The sequence below is a fragment of the Cervus canadensis genome, chromosome 20 (assembly GCF_019320065.1).
Source record: "Cervus canadensis isolate Bull #8, Minnesota chromosome 20, ASM1932006v1, whole genome shotgun sequence".
Classification (NCBI taxonomy): domain Eukaryota; kingdom Metazoa; phylum Chordata; class Mammalia; order Artiodactyla; family Cervidae; genus Cervus; species Cervus canadensis.
The window spans coordinates 20,970,874-20,994,756 of NC_057405.1; the positions used below are offsets into that span (position 1 = coordinate 20,970,874).

At 37.7% G+C, this 23,883-nt stretch overlaps 1 protein-coding gene across 2 annotated transcripts in view; it reads left to right on the forward strand.

Annotated features, from left to right (window-relative positions):
- ADGRB3 (adhesion G protein-coupled receptor B3) overlaps positions 1-23,883 on the forward strand; it is an 851,399-nt gene that overhangs the window by 687,035 nt on the left and 140,481 nt on the right. For both annotated transcript variants that reach the window (XM_043439524.1, XM_043439523.1), the window contains one exon: positions 3,670-3,772. In XM_043439524.1, the coding sequence (XP_043295459.1) occupies positions 3,670-3,772 (103 nt within the window). The remainder of the gene's footprint in view (positions 1-3,669; positions 3,773-23,883) is intronic.

Below are 23,883 nucleotides of genomic sequence, written 5' to 3' on the forward strand. Positions count from 1 at the left end.
TATGATAAGAAAATAAATGAAGCATACACACACACACTCGCACACACACATACTCAATTCAGATGATGGTAGTCTTCAACAAGTTGGTTATGCCCAAGTATTCTTAATACCCCAAATTCAGTCTATGTGCGGTTTCTATTTATCCCAACTGCTACTGAGTTTGAGAGTTTAATTGATACAGTCAAATTAATTTCTCTGTCATAGAAATATGGTCTACAAATTCTTGTTTTAAACACATACAATGTGTCCTATACAACGAGTAAAATCTTCTATAATATTAATATATTAACATAATAGATACCATAAAGCTTTAGAAAAGGTTTCTTGGTTGAATGTTTCCAATAAGTCAGATTTTGACAAACTGATTAAAAGAAGTCAGAAAAAATACATAGACAAGAAGAAGTGATTGAAAAATACTGTTCTATAATACCTGAAATTGCATCTGCTTGATATTATGTGAAAATATTGTGTTTTCCTAAGATTTGTTCTTATTCTATTAATGAGAATATTAGACTTGTAAGGTTTATTATGTCTACTGACATATTGTTAGCTAGTGTGTAACCAAACTTCCCAATAAATTTTTAAATGTTAAACATTATTATATCCATATTTATTAGTTAAAAATATTCTAAAAACAGTTGCTATATTAGTAAATAGATAATTGCATATTATTATTTGAATATTTGAAATATTAAGATTGCAAAGATTGCCAGCCCTAGTATTGTACTTATCTTTTACTTAATATAAAAAAATTCTGTCCAAAAGTTAATTATAATTTATTAAGGAAAGGTCATTTGATTGACCTCTATTTTTGGGAAAAAAATGTTCTCTGTTACATTTTTTACTCTTTTGAAGACAAAAGTTAATTGTCCAGGATATTATATTGTCAAAGATATTAAAATTTTTATGCTTCATACAAAACTAAGTATGTATACATTCTTGGTCTGTTGGTGCAGATATGTAACAGAAGTTCTGCCTTCCCATGAAGGGTAGTGAAATGTTAAGAAAGACAATCTAATAATCTATAATCAGTCTTATGAAATGAAAGAGATGCTTGGTCTAGGCATGGCATAGTAGAGAGTAGGATCCTGGGTTCAGGGCTCAGTCGATCAGGCATTGTCCTGATAATACAAGAGCAAGACAGGCAAAGACTGGAAAGAAGCCTTTCTCTCCCACAGTTGCCTAAAAGATTCTTCTAAGGAAATGAGGCAGTGTTTACAGGCCAGGATACTAGGTAATAGTATCACAGTTCATCAATAGCATCATAATTCATACTCACTGAGATATTCAGGACTGAGTTCCATTTCTCATTACTTAGAGTTCAGCCACCAATTCCACCTTTTCTTCACACTTCAACACATATGGCTAATGCTAGCACAAACACTGCTGGTATAAATGATATAAAAAGTTTATCCAAGAAGTATGGGATTAATTAGTCCCTAGTAAAGTTTTCTGTAATACAGAAAATCCAGGAAAATCACCTACTATAAGAGTTTTCTCCAACTGAAAGTATCTACCCAGTTTTGACATGACACTTAGAAGTATAAAAGACACTCCCCAGAAACAACATAAATTTGAATTCCTAACAGTTAGTGGCCATCAACTCATTGTCTACAGGTAGAAGAATTGAAATAATATTAACAATTTGATAGAAGTTTCAAGATTCAAAAGCTATTGATATTAAGTGGCTCTTGTAGCATGAATGCTCACGATCCTACTGCCTTTTTTTCTAATTAAGAGATTTATAATTTTTGCTTTTCTAATGATGGATAAAATGTGTGAACATCAGAATTATTTTATATATAATTACTACTTTGAAATTTGTTGGTGTCTCATATAGTTTATTAGAAATGTTCATCAAAAAAATGAATCCACTGTGACATTCTCTCCACCTACAAATATATTCTGGGGAGTTATGTTGTTACATCAAAGAGCAACTGAGCTTGTCCTTTCAGCCCATATATTGAAATGATGCACTCACAAATTTTGTTTAAAACATAAAACATTTTTATAGAAAGTTTTCAAAGTTGAGATAACTAGTAAAATTTTAAGGCAATATTACAATGGAAATGAAAATGGAAAAACTCTGCAGGTTGGTCAGTCTAGGTCCTTATTACCACGATTCTTCTATTTACTGAGTAAATAATATCAATGAAAACTTTTAAATAATATCTATGTACTTGTGGTGTCATGGAAGCCTTTAATATCACATAGAGGGTCAGTTTTGTGCAGTCCTTAAACTTTTTGTGATACATATCCCACCCACAAAATAAGAAGCAACATAACATTTGATGATGTTTTCAGTATCCCAGTGTGTGGTTTATTATATTTTTAGATATTGATGATGCAGGGACAAGATTAAGCTACTCTTGAGCCCATTTTTCTTTTTTAGTTGAGAGTCAACTTAGGCACCTTCTATGTTCTGTGAAGAAAGGAAGTTTCTCTTACATTAAAAATGCTTTTTATGTTTTATTGTTACTCATTTCTGGTTTGCAGTCTTTTCTGAACTATGTGGTGGAATGTAGGGCCTCAGCCTTCATATTCCTCACAACAGAGAGAAAGAACTTTGATAGATTTTACTTTCTAAAGTGTCTCCAGATCTCTTGCACCCCCGTGTAACCCGGGACAGGGAAGCCCACGCCTGTGGTGGACAGTGATTTCATGTTCTAATACAAATCGGACAGTCTCAAATACACAGCAAGAACAAATATATCTTCTTCTTTTTTTTTTTTAACTGTCACTCAGTGATTTGCCACTGGGTACAGGAAAGCAAAATAGCTGCTACCCTGTTAGGGTAAACAGCTGGTAGAACATTTGATTCTGAGCAGTTTTCTCCATGAATTACATTCTTGATGCACTTAAAAATTATGTGACAGACCATATATAAACTTCTTCATAAGGGTAAAATATGGCAGACGCCAAGTAATTTTCTAGCCTAATGATGAATAATTTGTGGACTGGGTTAGTTTTTAGCAATAAAGATTCGTTTTCTTTTTTCTTGGTTTGGGACAATTACTCAGGAAAAGAAAAATGTAAAGAGTAACAACCTAAAAAAACTTGAGATAATGACGTAGTGGATGAAAATGTTTGTGGTTTCATGAAAGTAATGGCATCTTTCTAGTGAACAGTGCAGGGGTGGGGGGATATTTCACAACTTGTGTGGATTTTTTTTCTTTTTGGTTCTAGAGTTTTACCCATTGATGAGTTTGGTGATAATTAGCATATTATATATACATATATAGTAAAGGTTCTTATACTAATTCATAGTTTAAAGAAATTTTTTATTTCTAGTAAAAAAATGTACGGTGATAACAGAGGTACAGCTTAGCTTCTGTCAGAAATGCCATATTGTCTACACTAAGGTCTAAAGAAAATAAAATTTAAAGGTCTCTTGGATATCACATTTCACTATAAAATTGGGTCTCAAAGGATAATCTTTCTTTTTTTTAAATTAATTTATTTATATAAATTGGAGCCTAGTCATTTTACAATATTGTGGTGGTTTTTGCCATAATCTTTCTTAAAAATGACTGTTTTTTATGTTTTCTCATGTAAAGCCTGCAGCTTAGTGTACCTTTTTCTGGATGAGTTCTGCCAATTTGTATAATAGAGAATTTTTCGTCTTTCCTTTGACCTTTAAAGTTGGACACTCTTTCTCTCTCTGGTTAGGTACATACGCTCTGAGAGGTCCATAATTCTAATTAACTTCTGCCTGTCTATCATCTCATCCAACATCCTCATACTGGTTGGACAGACTCAGACACATAATAAGGTATGGTTGGTGATTATTTTCATTCTCTTTCTGTGTTTATGTTGTGACCTAAAGTTGCTTATTGATAATCTAAATGTTTTTTCTTAATAACATGGGGAATTTATGACAAAATTATTTTAAAAGTAAAAATATCTTGTTCTGAATAAAAGTATTATGTATTCCAGTACAGAAATACATGCCTTTGACTTAATTTCTTGGGGATTGAGAGGCTGTTTATAATAGTAGAAATATGTGTTTATTAAACATTATATCAAAGCTCTATGAGTTCAAAACTTTGAAACATCAAAAGCACGAATTTTTAATTCATTATCCTAATTGTAGTAAGATTTCCTGTGTTTTGGCCTAATTTATTAACATTTTGATTCCTAATTCAACTGTAAATTGCTAACAAGTATAACATAACTCTTGAAAATCCACTAAAAAGCTTTTTTAGACAATAATAATAATAAGAGAGCATTAGGTGAGAGTGACTCTACATGTTATGCCCTTCAATAAAACTTAACTTAACCAAAAAGTAGTTTTATACTTAAACAGTATTGTAGTTCTTTAACTGAATAATCACTTTCAGCAGAAGGTAAAAATGTATGACTTGAGTTAAATAATAACCATAATAAATAAACCATGTGTTTTGAGGAATGACTGTCAGTCTTTTTACTAAATGACTTTGAAATACATTCCAAGAAACCCATAATAGAAATCGTAAATTAAATGACCCTAATCTCAAAGATATTCTGTTGAAAAATGCTTTGATAATATTTGTCAATTTGGGCCTGTTCTTAATTTTTTTCAAATACTAAGGTCAATAATTGAATTTTTTTCCCTATACCCTATTATTCTTGGAACATCTAATGTACTTGTCAATTGATTCTTTTAATATATTAGGTATTTGTAGGACAGATGTCACCATCAGAAAATTATGGATGGTTTTTTTTTATTTTACTAAACTTGCACTCCTCAGAATCCGATTCCCACCCAAAGGATCTGATTTCGGGTCTTGAGAGTGCTGGAAAACTACTTAGATGATTCTGATGAAAATTTGTTTTGACCCATATTCTGTTTGGGCTGCAGGAAGATGGGAGACAGTGAAGGGTCACTGACCAAGACAGACAGAAACCAAACAGGGAACAGCAGTAAGCATCCAGTAAGGGGCCCTGGAGAAGTGAAAGGTGCATCCACCTTTCATGTATCTGAGCACTTAGGGATTGTTTGGTTTTTTTTTCCCCCTATTTCTTTCCTGTGATGAGATAAGAAAATGCAAAGTCTATTAAAATATATTTCAGGTCTCCCTTCTGACTGTTTAACTTAAGTTTGCAAAGAAATGCCTGGGAAAGGAAAGGAAAGGCAGAAAGGCCAGAGTGAGGGAGGCGCAGTTGGAACTGGGAGGAGAAAGAAGTGTGGGAAGCAACCAGCCAAGGGGACGCTGGGCGGCACAGGGTGGTGGGGTGGGCGCAGACCCGCTGGGAAGGCAAGGAACGAGGGGCAGTGAGGGGCAAGGGTGAGGGTGTAGGGTGGGAGACACCCCACCCCCAGGGGCCCGGAAGGGAAGTGGAGTGAAAGTCCTCAGTCGAGGCCAACTCTTTGCGACCCATGGAATTCTGTATAGTCCGTGGAATTCTCCAGGCCAGAATACTGGAGTGGGCAGCCTTTCCCTTCTCCAGGGGATCTTCCCAACCCAGGGATAGAACCCAGGTCTCCCACATTGCAGGCGGATTCTTTACCAACTGAGCCACCAGGAAGGCCCAAGAATATTGAGAAGATAATCATCACCCACCTCACCCCTGTTCTTACTGTTCCCTGAGCAGGCTCTTAGGAGAACTCCTACACTTGTTCTCACCTGGTCATAATTCTTTGAACTCTTCATCCTTGAACCTCCCTGCAAAAGGAGAGTTTCCCTCTGAAGCAGAAATCATCTACTGGATCTGGGCACCAGAAAAAGTTGAGCTAGAGTTCGCTTTAGCTGGTGGTTGAACTTGGGTTTTTGTTTTTTTTTTCCAACAAAGCCTCCCTTTCTGTCATGTTTTACCCTCCAAACACTCTTATTTCCCAACATCATGGTCTTCCGTAGGAAATATGCTGTAAAAACTGTTTTATACTATGTGCCAAAGTTTTTACAAGTTCTGAGCCAAATGGTTTGACTAGTAGAATTTCCCACGAGGTTTTCTACATGTTGTAATGGTTATTGTCTATTTCTTTTGGATCATTGCTATACAATACAAATACAGTGTTGGCCACACGTGCCTGCTACATATCTGATAGTGATATATACTGGCCACTTTAAAATAAGTAAAAATAAGTAAGCTAAATCAATTTTAATAATGTGTTTAACTCAATATATCCAAAAGATGACCATGTTAACATATAAGTGACATTTTCAAATGTTAATACAATATTTTAAAACATTTTTTATAAAGTCTTCAGATTCTGGTTTGTATTTTATACCTATAGTACATCTCAGTTTGAACCAGGTGAATTTCAAGAGCTCAGTGGCCACATGTAGCAAGTGACTGCTATGTTGAATAGGTCTAAATCATAGTAATACTTAGAAACTAGAGTGGTCTTGAGAAATTACATTCTGCTTGCCCATTTGGGCTTTTCCAGTTTCTCAATGTCCTGTTTTTTTGTTTTTTTTGTTTTTTTTAGTTAGAATGTCTTGGATATCTGTGATTATTATAACATCAAAGGCATGATAAGCCAAGTCTAATTTTACTTTTCATTTCTGATTATGCAGCGTGACTGGCATTGGGCTTGATTTAAAAAAAAAAAAGTCAGCATAGTTTTGTTTCTGCAGAATAGATTCTATGTGGTTTTGGGATCCTGGTGGTTCTGTTCCAGACAGACTGTGCTGATTTCTGGTCCTACATTGTTTATGCTTGTGGGGAGGAGCGGGTGGTAAGTGGTAGTAATGATGAAGAAAATGAAAAATTATTGGTTTTTTTCTCATGCTATGTTGATTTTGCTTTAGTAAGTCTGAATAAATGATCTTCCTAGCTTAGGACAATCCACTATGGAGTGACTTTGAAAGAAAAATGTAACCCACTAGGATTTTATTCTTAATCACTCTCAACAATATCAGGTTTCCAGGGGAATTAATTGTATATTTGATTATGATACACGTGCTGAATTCAATTTAATCGACCTCACTTTATTTTTTATGTGAAATAGCAGTTTGTGAAAAGCTGTACCTGCTCACTGTTGTGAGATCAATGATTAAAAAAAAAGAAAACATGCAAAATGAAATATCTATATGAACTTATGATCTGTATAAACTCCAAAAGAATATTTTTTAAAAGTAATATATGGTCAGTGGGTACAGTACATTTTTTAGGTGTGTAGGATCCCATCACTGCCCTGGGTGTTTTGTAATTGATCGAATTCCTATCTTTTATTTCCCTGATAAGCTGTGACTAATGCTTTACCATTCCATACTTGGAAACATCTGAGAGGGCTTCTTGATGAACAGGTTCTTTGGTATTGCCTCTGAGAGGTGTCATGGGTAGTTTGTGTAGAAACTGGTATTTGATGCTGAGGTCCAGAATAGTTTGAAGTGTCAGACTGTGATTTTTCTCCGAATTGCTTGCTGAATTATAATTGATTCAATTATCTCACTACTGAGTATCTCTGCCTTCTTTTGAGTTGGGTTAGAAACAAGCTGAAATGATCCATTGTTTAAAATATGATGTATTCAAATCTTTGAACTATAGATTCAATTGCTGGCAGCAGAGAGAGGAATCAAATGCAATTTCTTATATCTCTTCTTAAAATGCAGTGATAAAATGTAATTATAACTGACTTCGTTGTATTTCAAGCTATCTCATAAAATGTCATTGCCCTTTGATTTCTTTGTGCATTTTAAATTTCAACCAGGATGTTCTTTTATCACTCAAATGTTGTTTATTTTTAGAATTTCCTTTGTACTTTAAAGTAGGCAAATGTTTGCTATTGAGCCATGTAGATTATTTTGGACCTAGTATTTTGGAAACATATATTCCGAGAATAGTTTTTTTAACCATAAAAATGTATACCTATCTTTTTCTGAAGCACTTTGAGATGATTTATCATATTAACCATTTCATAGCATTCTTTTTACTGATGGAAGCCAAAATTAGCAAAATTGTTGTTTTTTTGGTTAGATAGTAGTGAACACCTGGGGAGGTTCTGAGAGAGAGCTTCTCCCAACTACAACCTCACTTCCAGGTTATAATGGAAGCAAGCCAAGCCTCATTTCAACCAGACAGTCAGATATTTATTAGATAAACATTTATTAGCAAATCAAGAGCAAAGCCTGTTCTGTAAACACGGTGAAACTGTGGGGCTCTGCCGTTTTAGTCTTTGACCACATGTTATGCGCACATTCACTTGAGGTGAAGAGAGCAATGCTCTAGAAACAGGCATCTGTGCCTTTAGTCAGCGTCTTTCAATCAGGAATCCTCCTAACCCAGTGCCTGGACTCAGTGCAACTGGGGATAAAACTATGGGCCTCATCTCTAAGAGGTACAGGATATAGGCACCAATGGAATCTTCCATGCAGTCCATTTAGACTAAGATGTGTTTAGCTATAATATCTCATCTGCATATGTTGAATACCTTTATGTTCATCAAAGGGAAGCCACTGATACATCCACCATAATAATTGCCTAGACATTAGTTCATCAATAAAGATCAATCTTTTATATTTAGTTCATAATAGAAGTGTTGACTGTGGATAAATCTACCTAAATCAGAAGGACTTGCAGTTGACTCTGCAAGACTCTGGCGTATGACCCTTTCAAATACAAGGCCAACTGAACACCTTGTTCTGTGCATTCCTAGACAGCTCCTAGAATTAAAGATTAAAACAACAGGCACCAATATAGTATGATACCAAGAACACCAAAGCGTTATAAAATAAATTACAGACATCCTGAATAGACATCCTTATTCTAAAAGATAATAGTTAAATGTGAGAGGGTGAAGATAGATACTAACTTTAATCCCAGGAGATCTAGGAGACCTAGCAAAACTTCTCATTGACAGGTCAAGGGAAATTTCAAAAATTATTTCAGATATGCAGACACATCCTTATCACTCTTTGGAAGGAATTTCTCTCATAGTTCTTAATGTTTGGACCACTGAATTACATAATAGGCCATGTCTTTTAATTCAGTCTTGCAAAAAATACAAAAACTGTGTTGGAGCAGTTTTTAAAAGTCACAAACCATACACAGTTTACTTGCTGCATTTGGTGCTTACTTAACCTTTATCAAATGTTGTCATGTTTTGTTATATGGTTTGTGTAGAGATAATCAGTAAGAGTGAGCCAAACTAGAAGGCTGTGGTTATTCTAATGGAAGATGTCTTTGCATTGTCAGAACTGTGTTTTTCTAAAATAAAGTCTTGAATTTGAAGACTTTCATTGGGTGAAGCACTCCCTAATTCAACCACTTCTTCCATGGCCACCTTTTGCCAGAGACCCACGTCCTTCACACGTTTACTTCCACGCCTGGCCTCTGAATGTATCAGTGTTCAGCTTCTGGGAAGGAACATTGACTATGTGTTTTCATCCACCCATCTGTCTCTCCTGATACCCTCTGAAACAGTCTGCCCATCTCTTGAAGGTCAGAGCTCTCCAGGTTCCCCTGGAGACATCCACCTCTTGGTGGTAAAAGTAAAGATCTGGCATTTTAAGGCAGAGGGACCCAAGCACCCTACCTCTCCTGCTTTCTGGTTGTGTGATCTTGGGCTCGATACTCAGCCTCCCTACACCTTAGCTTCTTCTCAGTATCTCCCTTATAGTGTTGCGGTCAAGGTTACACGACAGTACATTTGAGGCACTTTGTAAGGGTCCTTAAACAGTTGCTGTGGTCATAGTGATGGTGATGGTGATGACTCATGGACATGCATCTGAGCATTAGATATCCTTGCATCAAATTTTGTTCACCACTAAATTCCCATTTGTCTCCACCCCATACTCAAACACATTGTATATATATAAATGTATGTGCTTTATGCAATATAAATTGTATGTGTTTCCTATCCTCTGCAACCCAGCTACATATGTTGGAACCTTTGAGAGTTGTCTCCTTCTCCCTCACTTAGTAAATCTAATAAACCAGCCTTGTGTCAGGTGTATCCTCATGTATTTCTCAAATCCAGACTTTTGCCTCCGTCAGCTACAAATCCCTTTCACTAGTCTACTGCTTCCAGCATCGTTAACCCCCCTTTGTACCTGGTAACACAATTCATGGAGCTAAAACTGAAATCCGACCACTCCACTCCCTTGGACAAACATTTGTCATTGTCTCACTTACTACAGAAGTGATTTTCAAACTCTGCTCAGATACAAGAAGTGAGCATGTTTTATTTATCTATGAAGGTTTCTAGTCACTGATTTTTCTTGCATTAATATATTAGAGCTCAGGAATAAATTATATTCAGAAATAGCTCTGCAGTTTATCAAACTTGAGAAATGTTAAACATGACCTGGGCTGACCTTTCCATTTTTTCTCTACTTTATTGACTTTTGTTTTATCACAGTAGCAATACCAATCTGCTTATAGTTCATCAGAATCATGGAGGTCACTTATTCCTTGCTTCCCCCCCTCCACTTGGAGCACTGTTACTCTCCTGCACCCCATCTGATTTCCAAAACATCTTCATCTGGCTCATGCTTATCCTCTGATTCTCTTCCTCCTGCGGGAAGTCCTTCACTGTCCTCCACATTCAGGTTCATCAGCTCTGAGACTCTGAGATTCCTGGTGCAAGACTACTGTCTTGTACTCTATTACCTGTTTCCAACCAGGCTATCCACTTCTTTATTGAATGAATGAGTAAATGCATTTATTTGAATTCATCAGTTAGGCTTGTATCTCTGGAGCTAATAGCTGTGGTTAGTTTTACAAGGATCAGGCTCCCCGACTCTGGACAGAATCTAGGCCAACATGGCGATCAAGACTATTTTCTTAAGGCCTGATTTAAGCTCTAAGTGATTGATGACTTGCTTTAAAGGCAATCCAGTTTCTGGGTTTTAGTTAAAGAAACTCTGAAAGCCCACAAATGTGAATATTCTCACTTGAGAAGTCGTGTAAAATAATGTTTTCATCCTTCAAAAGAAATGTGCTTTTTCATAATTTCACTCATAGAAGTCACTTCCTGCCAGGAATGTCCCAAATGCCAGTCTATTTTGTCTCAAATGTGTCTGTGATCCCTGTTGCTGAAGTCAAAGCTTCTTATTTAGATTTCTTTAAATCCCGTTTATTGACTTGCTATGATGTTTGTAAAAGGATTTGGATGTAGTAAGCTTACATGTGATTCACTTGAGTCCATTTTGAGATATCTTACTCACTCTACCAGGGCTCTCCTGGGCTCCTGAAAACCATTAGACCACGGAACAGAAGAGTAGGTTAGTTTCCTGATTTCCTCTGGCTCCTGGCGGTCAGGTTGATTGTATCCTGTTGGCGTGGGGCTCACGGAGTGGAGGCAGTGGGATTAGAGAGACTCTCTAATCATTTCAACCTTCTTGTCCCCTGACACTATGGTTCCAATTTTGTGTGGTATGAACCAAGGATCACATTATGGAAGTCAACTTCAAAATATGGCAAAAGATCAATATGAAGAATGGGTTTGGAACAAGCAAAGGAGATGAAAGAGGAATGATTTGACAATAAGTGACTCAAATGGTTGCAGTATCAGGAAGCAAATAACCTTGAAGGACAAACAAGCCAGTTTGGACATTCAATTTGTGTTCTTAGGTCAGTCTCCAGAGCTGGACAAAACTCCCCAAGAAATAATCGGGGAGACTTGTGTGCTGGCAGGGCTTTGGAGAGTGTCAAACATACTCCAGCTATTTCTGCCCATTAATCCTTAGGCAGTTGTGCAGAAATATTTTCCAGATAACCTAGAAACTCCTCATACTGGCCAATCACTGGTGTCTATCCCAGCCACCCCACCTTAGATCTGGCTGTCATGATTTCTAGGTCTAGAATGCCAGAACATTCTTCTTACTTTGGTCTGCTCAGTTAGCCTTTGTTTGTATTAGCCTATTACTATGCAAAAGTTCCTAAATGTAAAGAAAAGCAAGCACCCACCCAATTAAGTCTTTCTCCTAACTTTACAGTGGGTCTGTAGGACTCATGAGATTAACCCCACGTTCTGAACATCACCCACATTCAGAGCTGCTTCTAGTATATAAACTGGATTTGTAGGACATAAAAAAGGGCACTCGTTCTGGGCTGATGAGTTATGAAAGCACTTATGTCTCTCCAGGCTGAGGTGGCCTCCAGCAGAGCATCTGGTCTCCCAAATCTGCTCTCTGGCCCACTCTGGGGGCCCATTTCTGTGCTTCCCGGAGCATCTGTGCCCATGTGCACTGGACTCATCCTTGCCTTTGCGCTTACTTTTTACTTTGCCTGATAAACTCCTACCACCTTTTGGAAGTTGGTAAATCATCCTTGTATAGCCCTTCAACACCTCCATAGCATGTGGTGGAAAGTAAGTGAACATGTTAGTCACTCAGTCATATCCATCTCTTTGTGCCCAGCTCCTCTGCCCATGGAGTTCTCCAGGCAAGAATACTGGAGTGGTATCCTTTCTCCAGGGCATCTTCCTGACCTAGGGATTGAACCCAGGTCTCCTGCACTGCAGGCAAATTCTTTACCTTCTGAGCCAGCAGGGAAGCCCTAGCATGTGGTGTATACCTCTGTATTTAGCACCAAAAACATTATTCTATAACTTTCATTTACTGATGAACTTTGCCCACTCACAGTTATTCTCGAGTGGTTTTTTTTTTTTTTTTTGCTTTTAAGTTTTTAAACTACTAGTATTAGTACTTGTTTAAACATGGTATGGAATCAATAAATGTTGAATGAATGAAGCTGTGGCTCTATCTATGAAACGAGGGGTCACATAACAGCAGCAAATTCAGTTGCACGTTAGGGGGCTCATTTGGAATAATTTCAGCCTAGATCAGTTTTTGCGGTATTGTTGTTTTATGATGAGAGAAAGAAGTTGAGAAAAACACTAAAGGCTTGTTCTGAGACCTTTCTTTGATAAGAGATGATTAGTTGAATCATATTTTAAGGACCTTGTGGCTCAACAGTAGGGCATCTGACTCCAGGTTTTATCTGCTTTCTGTTCAATTTTTAATTTGTTTTTGATAAGTTTGGGTTTCTGGGTTGTATATTCTTTTGATATACTAGCCTTGCATACATGGAAAATAAATAATTTGGGGGTTCCCTGACATTCTGAATCTCATCTACTCTTTTTGGTTTAAAGGTCATATGATTTACAATAAGCAATGCCAAGCTTTCCAGTGCTTAGAGCATGGCAAGACAGTAGGAAGGAGACTGTGATTAAGTCTCAAATAATCTTAGAAATACTCGGTTCCACATTCCTACAGTGTCCTCTCTCCAAAGAGAGCTAAAATATTTTGCAAAATATTGGGGCAGCTTATAGTACTATGATTTGCTGTCTTTTTTTTTTTTTTTTTGGTGTTTACTTGGAAATATTTTTAAGTGTGGTTGATATACACTATCAGGAAAATTTCAGGCATTCAACATACTGATTCACAATTTTTGAAGATTATATTCCATTTACAGTTATTATAAAATATTGGCTATATTCCCAGTGTGGTATAATGTATCCTTGTAGTTAAATTTATACATTGTAGTTTGTACTTGCAAGTGTTCTACCCTTTTTCTTCCCCTCCCTCAGTCCTTCTCTCCAGTAGTAGCCTCTAGTTTGTTTTCTACAGCTGTGACTCTGCCTCTATTTTGTTACAGGCATTGGTTTGTTTTATTCTTTAGATTCCACATATAAGTGATATCATATAGTATTTGTCTTTCTCTGTATAACATTTCACTTAGCATAATATCCTCCTAAGTCCATCCAAGTTGTTGCAAATGGTATTATTTCATTCTATTTATGGCTTTTTCATTATTTCATTCTTTTATAATTGTGTGTATGTATGTATATATACATATATATGTGTATATATACTGCATCTTCTTAGGTTAGTCATCTGTTGATGAGCACTGGGGTTGCTTCCGTATCTTGGCTATTAGAAATAGCTCTGCTATGAACATTGTGGTAAGTGAAAGAAAGTGAAGTCACTCAGTAGTGTCTGCCTCTTTGTGACCCCATGGATTGTAGCCTACCAGGCTCCTCCGTCCATGGGATATTCCAGGCAAGAATACTGGAGTGGGGTGCCATTTCCTTCTCCAGGAGATCTTCCTGACCCAGGGATTGAACCCAGGTCTCCTGCATTGTAGGCAGACGTTTTACTGTCAGCCACCAGGGAAGCTCTCGAATATTGTGGTGCTTGTATCTTTTCTCCAGATATGCCCATTGAGTGGAATTGCTGGATCATGGTGGTAACTCTATTTTTAGTTTTCTGAGGGACCTCCATACTGTTCTGCAATAGTGGCTGCAGCAATTTGCATTCCCATCAACCGTGTACAAGGATTCCTTTCCTCCCATCCTTGGCAACATTTGTTATTTATGGTCTTTCTAATGATCACCGTTAAGTCAGATTTTAACTTGATGCTGGGTTATCTAAGAAAGAATTTGAGAAGTCGAATGATTTTCCAAGAGTACGAAAAAAGGTTAGAGATTGTCTTTTTTTTATTTCCTGGAATCAAACCAGCAGATGAAATTACAAGTTTATCCCAATGTATGATTTTTTCACTTTCCCTCTTCTTGGTACACAACGTGAAATGGTCAGAAATTTGTCTAAAGTCAACAAGGGAACTGTGTTGTATTATTATGACTGATAATGTTTATGTGAATTCTGAATACAATCTAAAGTACTAAAAAAATGACCCCCTAAAATGAACTGTTTTAAATCACATTCTCACAAAAGTGAAAGTCCCTTGAGATAAGATGATAACAAATTTTTCAATAGTCTGTTATGCTAACTTTGCATCCAAAGAGAACTCCTTTCATAAATAATTCAGAATCGAATTCAAAGGTTTGTTAAGTATGGAAGGTAAAGGGCCATATGATAAATATTTGGGACTTTGTGGGCCATGTACCCTCCATCACAACTGTCAGCATAGCTGTTATAGCTCAAAAGCTAGATCAACATGTGTATTAGGACATGGATGTGGTTGGATTTGGCATGAAGTGATTGTTTGCCAACTGTGGGCAATCTGAGTTTTCTAGAAGCATCTACTGTACAAGTAAATGGAAGAACTACAATGTCAGCTGAGGCCAATCCATTTTTAGGCTGATGCTTTTATGTAAAAATGACCTTCAGTTCTGAATCTCCACCCAAGGTTTTGTCTCTCTAGCCTACAGAACTAGAACAGGAGAGTTTTGACAGTTTTTGAAAAGGCTTCTGCAGAGATAAAAAGGAGGGGAAAGCACTTTGAATTCCTTCTTTGGAGCAATGACTAAACACAGAGTTTCTTCACATATGGTGACTGTTGGTTTCCAGTATATACAAAATTAGAATAAAATATTAATCAAATCCCTCTCGACCAACCAGGACCTTTTATGAATTGAAGAAGCTGAAAGCAGCTAACAATTGCCCAGTGCATCAGGCAACAAAGCTAGCTTTTTGTAAAAGAAAGCTTCTTAAAGTACAGCAGTAAACAGTAAAGCCCCTTTTAAAGAATGTCTCTCCTCTGACAGTCTTGGGCATAGAAGTAACAACTGACCCAGACAGGAGGGTGGCAGGGTCCAGCTGATTCCCACTGAATTCAACCACAAACGGTCTTTTCTCCTCCCAGCCTCTGGTCCTCACTCTAGCCTAAAAATTGAGTTATTATTATGTATATTAGATCATAAGCATTACTGTAGCAAAACTTAGAACTAAAGCACAAACACTAACGCCTCTTACCAGAAAAACATGAGCGCGTTTGAAGATTAAACTTCTTTTGTGATGCTAGTTGGCTTATTTAAAATCTTAAGCCTTAAAAAAATGAATTAGGCATATGACTGAGTTGCATTAGTTGCATTTAGGTCCTAACTATGAAATTTAAGATTTATGATGTTCAAAGTGTATAAATTAAAATATTTATAGTTATCTAGGCTGCTAGCAAACTAAAAGATTAAAGATTCAACTATAATGTAAAGAAGAAATCATTAGCTTAAGCAGAACTGTATGATAAAATGATCATTTTAATCACATATAATATATATGTGAAATTAAATTTTAATTCACAAATATTCATGATAAGGACCTGAATATAAGTTCTGTGTCAAACTACAATACACATAGTTTTTGCATATCTCTATAGATGTGTCTGTGGTAGATGACACATAGGACTACGAAGAATTTTTTTTTTCCATTTATTTTTATTAGTTGGAGGCTAATTACTTTACCATATTGTAGTGGTTTGAATGAATCTTATCGGTGTCTATTTTACATTCTTATTGTTAATTAAATTCTATTTGTATTTTAAAATAATTTTTCCTAATAGAAAAGAATGACCTATATTACTTCTAAAAAATCTAAATTAGTTCTGGTTTTCTGGTTTTTTAACTCATATAGATACTTATTTCTTTTTGTTAAAAATAAGAGCATCTGTTTCTCTGTTTAGAAACTTCTATTAAGAATTTTTGTAATTTCTGAAAGAAAGCTACAAAAGGAATCCTGTATACCAAAGGAAGAGCACCTTTTGTACAGATGAAATGGTTAACCAATTGTTGTGAAACAAATTCCCTCCAGTTTAGTGGCCCTAAAAACAAAGAATTATTTGCTGTCCTCCCAGTTTCTGAGTAACAAATTTGGGCATGACCTAAGTGGGCCAGGCTTCCCTGGTAGCTGAGTTGGTAAAGAATCCGCCTGCATTGCAGGAGACCCCAGTTCGATTCCTGGGTCAGGAAGATCCCCTGGAGAAGGGATAGGTTACCCACTCCAGTATTCTTGGCTTCCCTTGTGACTCGGCTGGTAAAGATTCCACCTGCAATGAGGGAGAACTGGGTTCGATCCCTGGGTTGGGAAGATCCCCTGGAGAAGGGACAGGCTGCCCACTCCAGTATTCTGGCCTGGAGAATTCTTAGTCCATGGGGTCACAAAGAGTCGGACACGACTGAGCGACTGTCACTTTCACTCCGTGGGCCACTCTGCTCAGCCTGTGTCCCGGGGCTGCGGTCAGACGTGAAGGCCATGGTCATCTGGAGGCTGCCTGGCTGGAGGATGTGCCGTGAGTTGGCTCATCCCTACAGGTGGAGTGGAAGCTTCCTTCATCCTCAAGTGAACCGTCTTTAAGCTCTGTCACCCACTGGCTCTGCGTCCTTTGCCCGGTTGCTTAACCGTTCTCCACCCCCCAGCCTCATGATATTTTAAAGTTGTGGGTCACACTGTGACACTTGTCTGCTTTAAATCCTTCGGTTAAGAAGCGACGCTTCTCTGCCAGTCCTGGCCCAGCGGCCCGGAGGCCGCGCACACGTGCTCACCTCTGTCTGCGGGGCCTGGCGGTGCGCCGTTTCCGTCTCAGGGCTGGAGGCTGGGTCCCTGCCCTTCTCTCGGCCTTTCGCTCCTAGACCAGCTGAGTGAACGGACACAGGGCTGCAGGCCACATCTAACCTGTCCAGAGACCTTCCCTAGAATGCCACTCCTCGACCCGGAACACTCTCACGTTTTCTTCTCGCTCGTTTATTTTTTTCCCTTCACTGTAGTACAGTTGCTCAATGCTCATGAAGGAGCTCCTCATTTTTCTTCATCACCATCACTGCAACCGGTCATCTTTTCTTTCCGCAAGAAGGGAGGGGACATCTGTGTAATCAGTGCCCGCAGAGCGCCTGCGACGTAACAGCAGACGCCTCTCGAATGTTCCTCAATGGGTGAGAAGGAGGTCGAGCACTCGGTTCTCGAGTTGGGGGTGGGACGTTATGGGGAGTGAATAAAGTGGCATCTGAGACAATGTCTGGAACACAGCAGGCTTTTACTTGAGGTGCAGAGTACATGCAGGGGCATGTTCAGTGAATGGTGGAGTGAGTGTCATTACCGGCATGCATCACGGAAGTGACACCACAACCAAGACCGGACGCATTCCCCTCACCTGGAACGCTCTCTTCCCGCCTCCAACCGCCTCTGCCCGGAGACCGCCATTGGTCTGGTTTCTGTCATCATACCTTAGTTTTGTCTGTTTTGAAAGCTCATGTAAATGGAATCTAAGAATGAGTGCCTTCCATTCAGCCCTTTTCCACTCATTTTAGTGTCTCTGAGCTGCATGTCGTGTGTATTAGGAGTTAGTTCTTTTATGTTGCTGAGTGTTATTCCATGTGTGACTGTACCACAGTTTTTTAATCCATTCTCCAAATAGACATTTGGATTATTTCCAGCTTTAGTTTTTTTTTTTTAATAAAGTTGCTTTAAATTTCCTATACAAGTTTATGGACAGACAAGTATTTTCATTTCTCTTGGTTAAATACCTAGGAGTAGAATTGCTAGGTTAAAAAGAAGTAGAGTATTTTTTTGTCAATTTTATTGAAGCATATTTGATTTACAAGACTGTTAATTTCAGGTGTGCAGCAAAATGAATCAGCTATACCTATATCTATCTATTTTTTCAGATTATTTTCTCATATAGTTTACCACAGAATATTGATAAATTAGAGTTTCCTTTTTTTAACAAAACAAAACTGTGGAACAGTTTTTAAAAATTGTTGTACTGTTTCACACTTGTACCAGCAGTCAAGGTAGTTCGTGTTCACCCTTGTGAACATTTAAATTTACATCTTCTCAATAAGTAGTAGCTTATTAAGAGCTGTTAACTCTTTTTCATGTGCTTTTAGGCCGTTTTAGAGCCACTTCTGTGAAGTCTCTAAGTATTTCCTCCCTTTTTAAAATTGGATTGTCTTTTTATTATTGCTATATAAGAGGTTTTTAAAATAAAGTATTCTAAATACAAGTCATATATGTATACACACACACACACACACACACACACACACACACACACTTATGGTCTCCCCTGGTGGCTCAGATGGTAAAGAATCTGCCTGCAGTGCAGAAGACCAAAGTATTATCCCCAGGTGGGGAAGATCCCCTGGAGAAGGGAATGGATATCCACTTTAGTATATTGCCTAGAGAATTCCATGGACAGAGGAGCTTGGAAGGCTATATGGTCCATGGGGTCCCAAGAGTCAGATATGACTGAGTGACTGACACTTTCACTTTGGTCCTTTCCTGATGGTTCAGATAGTAAAGCATCTGCCTGCAATGCAGGAGACCTGGGTATATTTTTTCACATATGTGACATACATAGATGCATATTATTTTCTCTCAGTCTGTGGCTTACCTTTGTGTTTTATTAATGGCATCTTTTGCTGAGTAGTTTTTAATGTTGTAAAGTCTAGTTTATCACATTTTTCTTTCATAGTTATTATTTTGTGAGTATTCTGTAAAAGATCCTTGTTCATTCCTCTAGGTCATAAAGATATTCTTCTAAATTATCTTCTGTGAACTTTATAGTCATAGCTTTTATGTAGGTCTTTGGTACAACAAAATAATGTTTTTATATTATTTTGTACATGTAGGGGTTAGAGTCCAGTTTTATTCCATATGGACACCCAATTGTCTGGCACCGTCTGTTGAAAGGACTTTTCTTTTCCCTTTGAATTACTTTGGTACCTTCCTAGAAAATAAAATTGTAGTAAGTCTGGAAATCAATGAGTTCCCTAATTTTATTCTTTTTCAAGATTGTTTGTCTAATCTAGATCCTTTCCTAGATTTGCCTAATCCAGAAACTTTAAGTATCCAAATACATTTTAGAATCAACATGTCAGTTTCAACAACAAATAAGCTTGAAATTTCGCTGGCATTGTACTGACTCTTCTGGTTAATATAGGAAAGAACTGGTATCTGCTTTCAGTGACTGTTATTAAATTAGTAGCAGTGGGTATGGATTGGCTTCATGAGGTAGAATCATTGGGATTTTGTGACCAGTTGGATAGGATGTTGAGGAAAAAAAAACAGTTATAAACTGTAGTGTTGCTTTGGCTCTGATGTAATCTTCCTGTTTAAATGGGAGAAACATTTGAGAGGAATCATAGGTCCATCGGGGGATCTGTGTCCTGCTCTAGGGAAAATATTCTTCTACAAGCAATTTTCCCGTTGCTTTTGTTCTTTAATCCTTCACTCTTTGGGGACTTTTCGCTTGATTACTTCCTACATATGTTTTCTTTAAAATGTGGAGCATTTTCCTTCCAAGATGGCATCTGTTTTCATCAAAACATATGCAATTACAGCCTGAATTTATCTTCTTTAAATTTCCTGAGCTTGTTAATTACCAGCTGAGACAAAATTGTGTCTAAGATCAAAAGTTCACAGACCACTTTCTCTTAAGGCACGCAGGCCTGTCTCTTGATGTCCTTTATGACTAGGCACAAAAAGTCTTTGCAGAGAATTAGAGAGTGAGCATCTGTGTTCCCCTCCAGCGAGTCAGAGGCACAGTTTTGCATGGGAGCAAAGCAGTTCTCAGATTGAGGGGAAGAAAAGAGCATAAGAAACAGAATCTGTGCCAAGCAGACCACCACTTTTGACTTCATTTCCAATGAATGAGAATAAGCTTAAAAATCCAGTAAGTGAATATTCTGTCTGGAAACCATTGATGTTTTAAATTTCACTGACTGGGTTTTTATTTGAAGTGTAGGTAATATTCTGCTATCTGACTTCCTTTAAATTGCTCAGCATCCACATATTTGAAAATAGCCACTCTTTGCCTATTAATGCAAACATAATGAATGTTGTTATTCAAAAGGTAAAATAAGACAGTTACCCATGTATCATTAATGGGGCCTGCTCCTTCTTTCCTAATAAAGTGCAAACACGAGTGTGCCTATTTCTTTCCCAAATACTAGAAAGGACTTTGTGGAGTATAAATTGTGTTTTACTATGAGAAAGCCTTTTCTGTTTTTCCCTGAGAGGCTGTTTCAGACACACAGAAACAGGAATATGTAGCATAGCTATTTCTATGTTATCATTTTTCCTTTTGCTTTCTGCATGGTCAAGAAAAAGTGATGCATTTTCTTTGATCATTAAATCCTACAGCTGAAAATCTTACAGTTATTTCCCAGATTTTCTTTGTTGAATGTTTTTTTGTTATTCAGTAAGGACGTATTTTTTTCCTGAAATGTGAGTAGATTCCATCCTGCACCCATTTGCATCATTGGCAGTCCTGCATCCAGCAGTCCTCTCATTTGGGGGTTTATTAACTATTGGTTATAAGTAAAAAAGAAATGCCATCTGAAGTAAACAAAATACTGTTTACCTATTTTCACGACTTGCAAGCAGTGATAACTCGATTGAAAACACATGACAAAAATGCGTTCCAAAGATGGGGGAAAAGTTAATTATTTTCCATTTTTGTCTGCTGATTATATTCAAGATTGAGTTGACTGGTCTGCGTTTGTGTCTCCAAAGGAGATGGTGTGATTTTTGTGAGCAAAGTACATTTTCAGCATGTGTTCTCCCCTGGATGCCCACGTGTAATTTCTTGTGGTGATAACAGAGCTCAGCTATGCACATCAAGGGGAAATGAGATTCTTTGGGGATTCACGCAGTGCAGCTCAAACAGTATCCTTAACGCCTGTTGGCAAATCTATCTATTTGTAGAGATGTGATCGTTAGTCTACAGTGGAGATTGCTGGAGTGTGTTTATGCCTCTTCCCGAGCCTCAAGTCCAGCCATGAAGAGCATCCAAGTTGAGCCTCCAGAGCCCATTTGCTGGAAAAGAGGAGAATTTGAATGAAATCTCCATAGCTAGCAACATAAAGAAAATGCCCAGGCTCCATTTTCAGAAATGGAATTGTATTCACAAGGAAGGAGAGAAAAGAGACAACTATTTCTGCTGATAGAATTCTGAGATCAGTAAGGAACTTCTTGAGGATTAGAGAAAAACTACCAAGTTTCACAGTTGAAAATATTGTTAATAGAGAAGAGCTGCTTTTTTATATTTTTAAATATAAAAAGTAATCCCACCCAGCCATGCTTATTTCTTATTCTTGGAACTTTTAGGGAACTTGAATAAGATATAATTTTGGAGTCCTTTTCATAGAATGCTAGTAAAAGGGACAGACTTCCCAGGTGGCATTAGTGGAAAAGAATCCACCTGCTAATGAAGGAGAAGCAAGAGACCTGGGTTTGATCCCTGGGTCTGGAAGATCCCCTGGAGGAGGAAATGGCAATCCACTCCAGTATTTTTGCTGGGAGAATCCCATGGATAGAGGAGCTGGTGGGCTGCAGTCCATGGGGTAACAAAAGAATCAGACACAACTGAGTCAGGAAGAGAATCAGACACAACTGAGTCTGAGCCACAAAAGGGACAACTTGTCAGCATACGGAATGTCTACATGTTGAATCCACATGTATATAGAAATGAAGAAGGTTGAGAATTGTGCAGAGTATGAAAATAATAAAGTTTATACATTCAATAAAGTACATATTACAAAGTCAATAAAGAAATAAATTGCCTTTATATGTCAAAAATAGTAGATTTCACAACCATTTTTCTAAAGACTAAACAGTATATAGTCCAGGGTCCCAATGTAGAAATTATTAAATTGTCATAATGGGATAAACATTTAAAAGATAATTTATAAAGGGAAATATGTTTTTTTGAACTATTATATTGAAGTATAGTTGATTAACAGCTATGTTAGTTTCAGATATGCAGCAAAGTGATTTTGTTGCAGGGAAGGGGGACCCCTTCCAGGGCCCCAAATTGGGCTCTTGTCTAATACTCGGAAATGAATTGTCCAAGGAGACAACATGTGCTGACAAAGCAAGAGATTTTATTGGGAAAGGGTGCCCAGGTGGAGAGCAGGAGGGTAAGGGAACCCAGGAGAACAGCTCTGTCACATGGCTTGCAGTCTCGGGTTTTATGGTGATGGGATTAGTCTCCAGGTTTTCTTTAGCCAATCATTTTACTCAGAGTCCTTCCTGCTGGTGCACACCCTGTTCAGCCAAGATGGATGCCAGCGAGAAGGATTCTGGGAGGTGGTCTGACATGTAGTGTCTCCTTTTGACCTTTCCCGAACTCTTCCGGTTGGTGGAGGCTTATTAGTTCCCTGTTCCTTACCAGGACCTTCTGTCGTAAAGCAACTCATGCAAATGGTTACCATGGTGTCTGGCCAGGGTGGGTGGTTTCAGTCAGTATGCTTCCCTTAACAATTTCAGTTTTATATATATGTACATGTAGCTATATGTACATGTACATTTCCTGTTTTGGCTGTCACAGAATTTTGAGCAGTTCCCTGTGCTATCCAGTAGGTCTTTGTTGATCAAATATACTGGTGTGAAGATGTCAATCCCAAAGAACCAAAGTGCATATATTCGGGAACTACAGAGACAGCAGTGATGGTCAGCTTAGGGGAAGGAGCCAGGCACTTAGAACCACGTGGAGGGTTCTCACTTTCCCTGAATCCTCCCCAAACTTTGCCTTCAAGAATGGTGTGAATAGACTGAAAATACCCTGCAGGTGGTTCTGATGAGCATCCTGGCTCAGAGTTAGTAGTCTCAGAGCTTGTACAAGAAAATGGAAACGTGGGTAAGAAATGCAAGGCTGAAGTTCTGCTGTTAGTCCTTCTGCAGTGTTGGTCAATTCCGTGTAATCTTCTACCAACCTCAGCTTTACCGTGTATCAGATAAGGATAAGAATATGTCACAGCAATGTCATGAAGATTAATATTAACTCTTTGACCTTCCTGGAGAAAACGCTAGGTATTAAGACAAAGGAATCCGGCAAAGTCAAAAATATCATATCATTTCCAATTTGCTTAATAAGAAAGTGAGTCAGTACTTTCACAGAAAATTAATGCAAGTTCTAAGCTCCAAGCAAATGAGACTCTACAATAGCTGGGCCTACATGGAGAATAATTTTAAGTAAAAGATAGACATCTTCAATGACTAACCTTGTTGCCGCCAACTTTGTCAGCCCTCTGACTGCATTTATTAATATTTCTCCTGTGCCTGTGTTCAGGGACATATATTTAGTTTCACCTTGAAAAGTTTAACAAGAATATATTGGTAGATTTTTCTCCCTACTTATCTGTTTTCAGTAATGTCCAAATATTATAAATATGTAAATGTTATATGCACATATAAATATTATATATGCTTCTGAAATCAGATATAAGAAGGCATTGAATATATCAGAGAATAAAAATAAGTTCTAGAATTTTTTAAG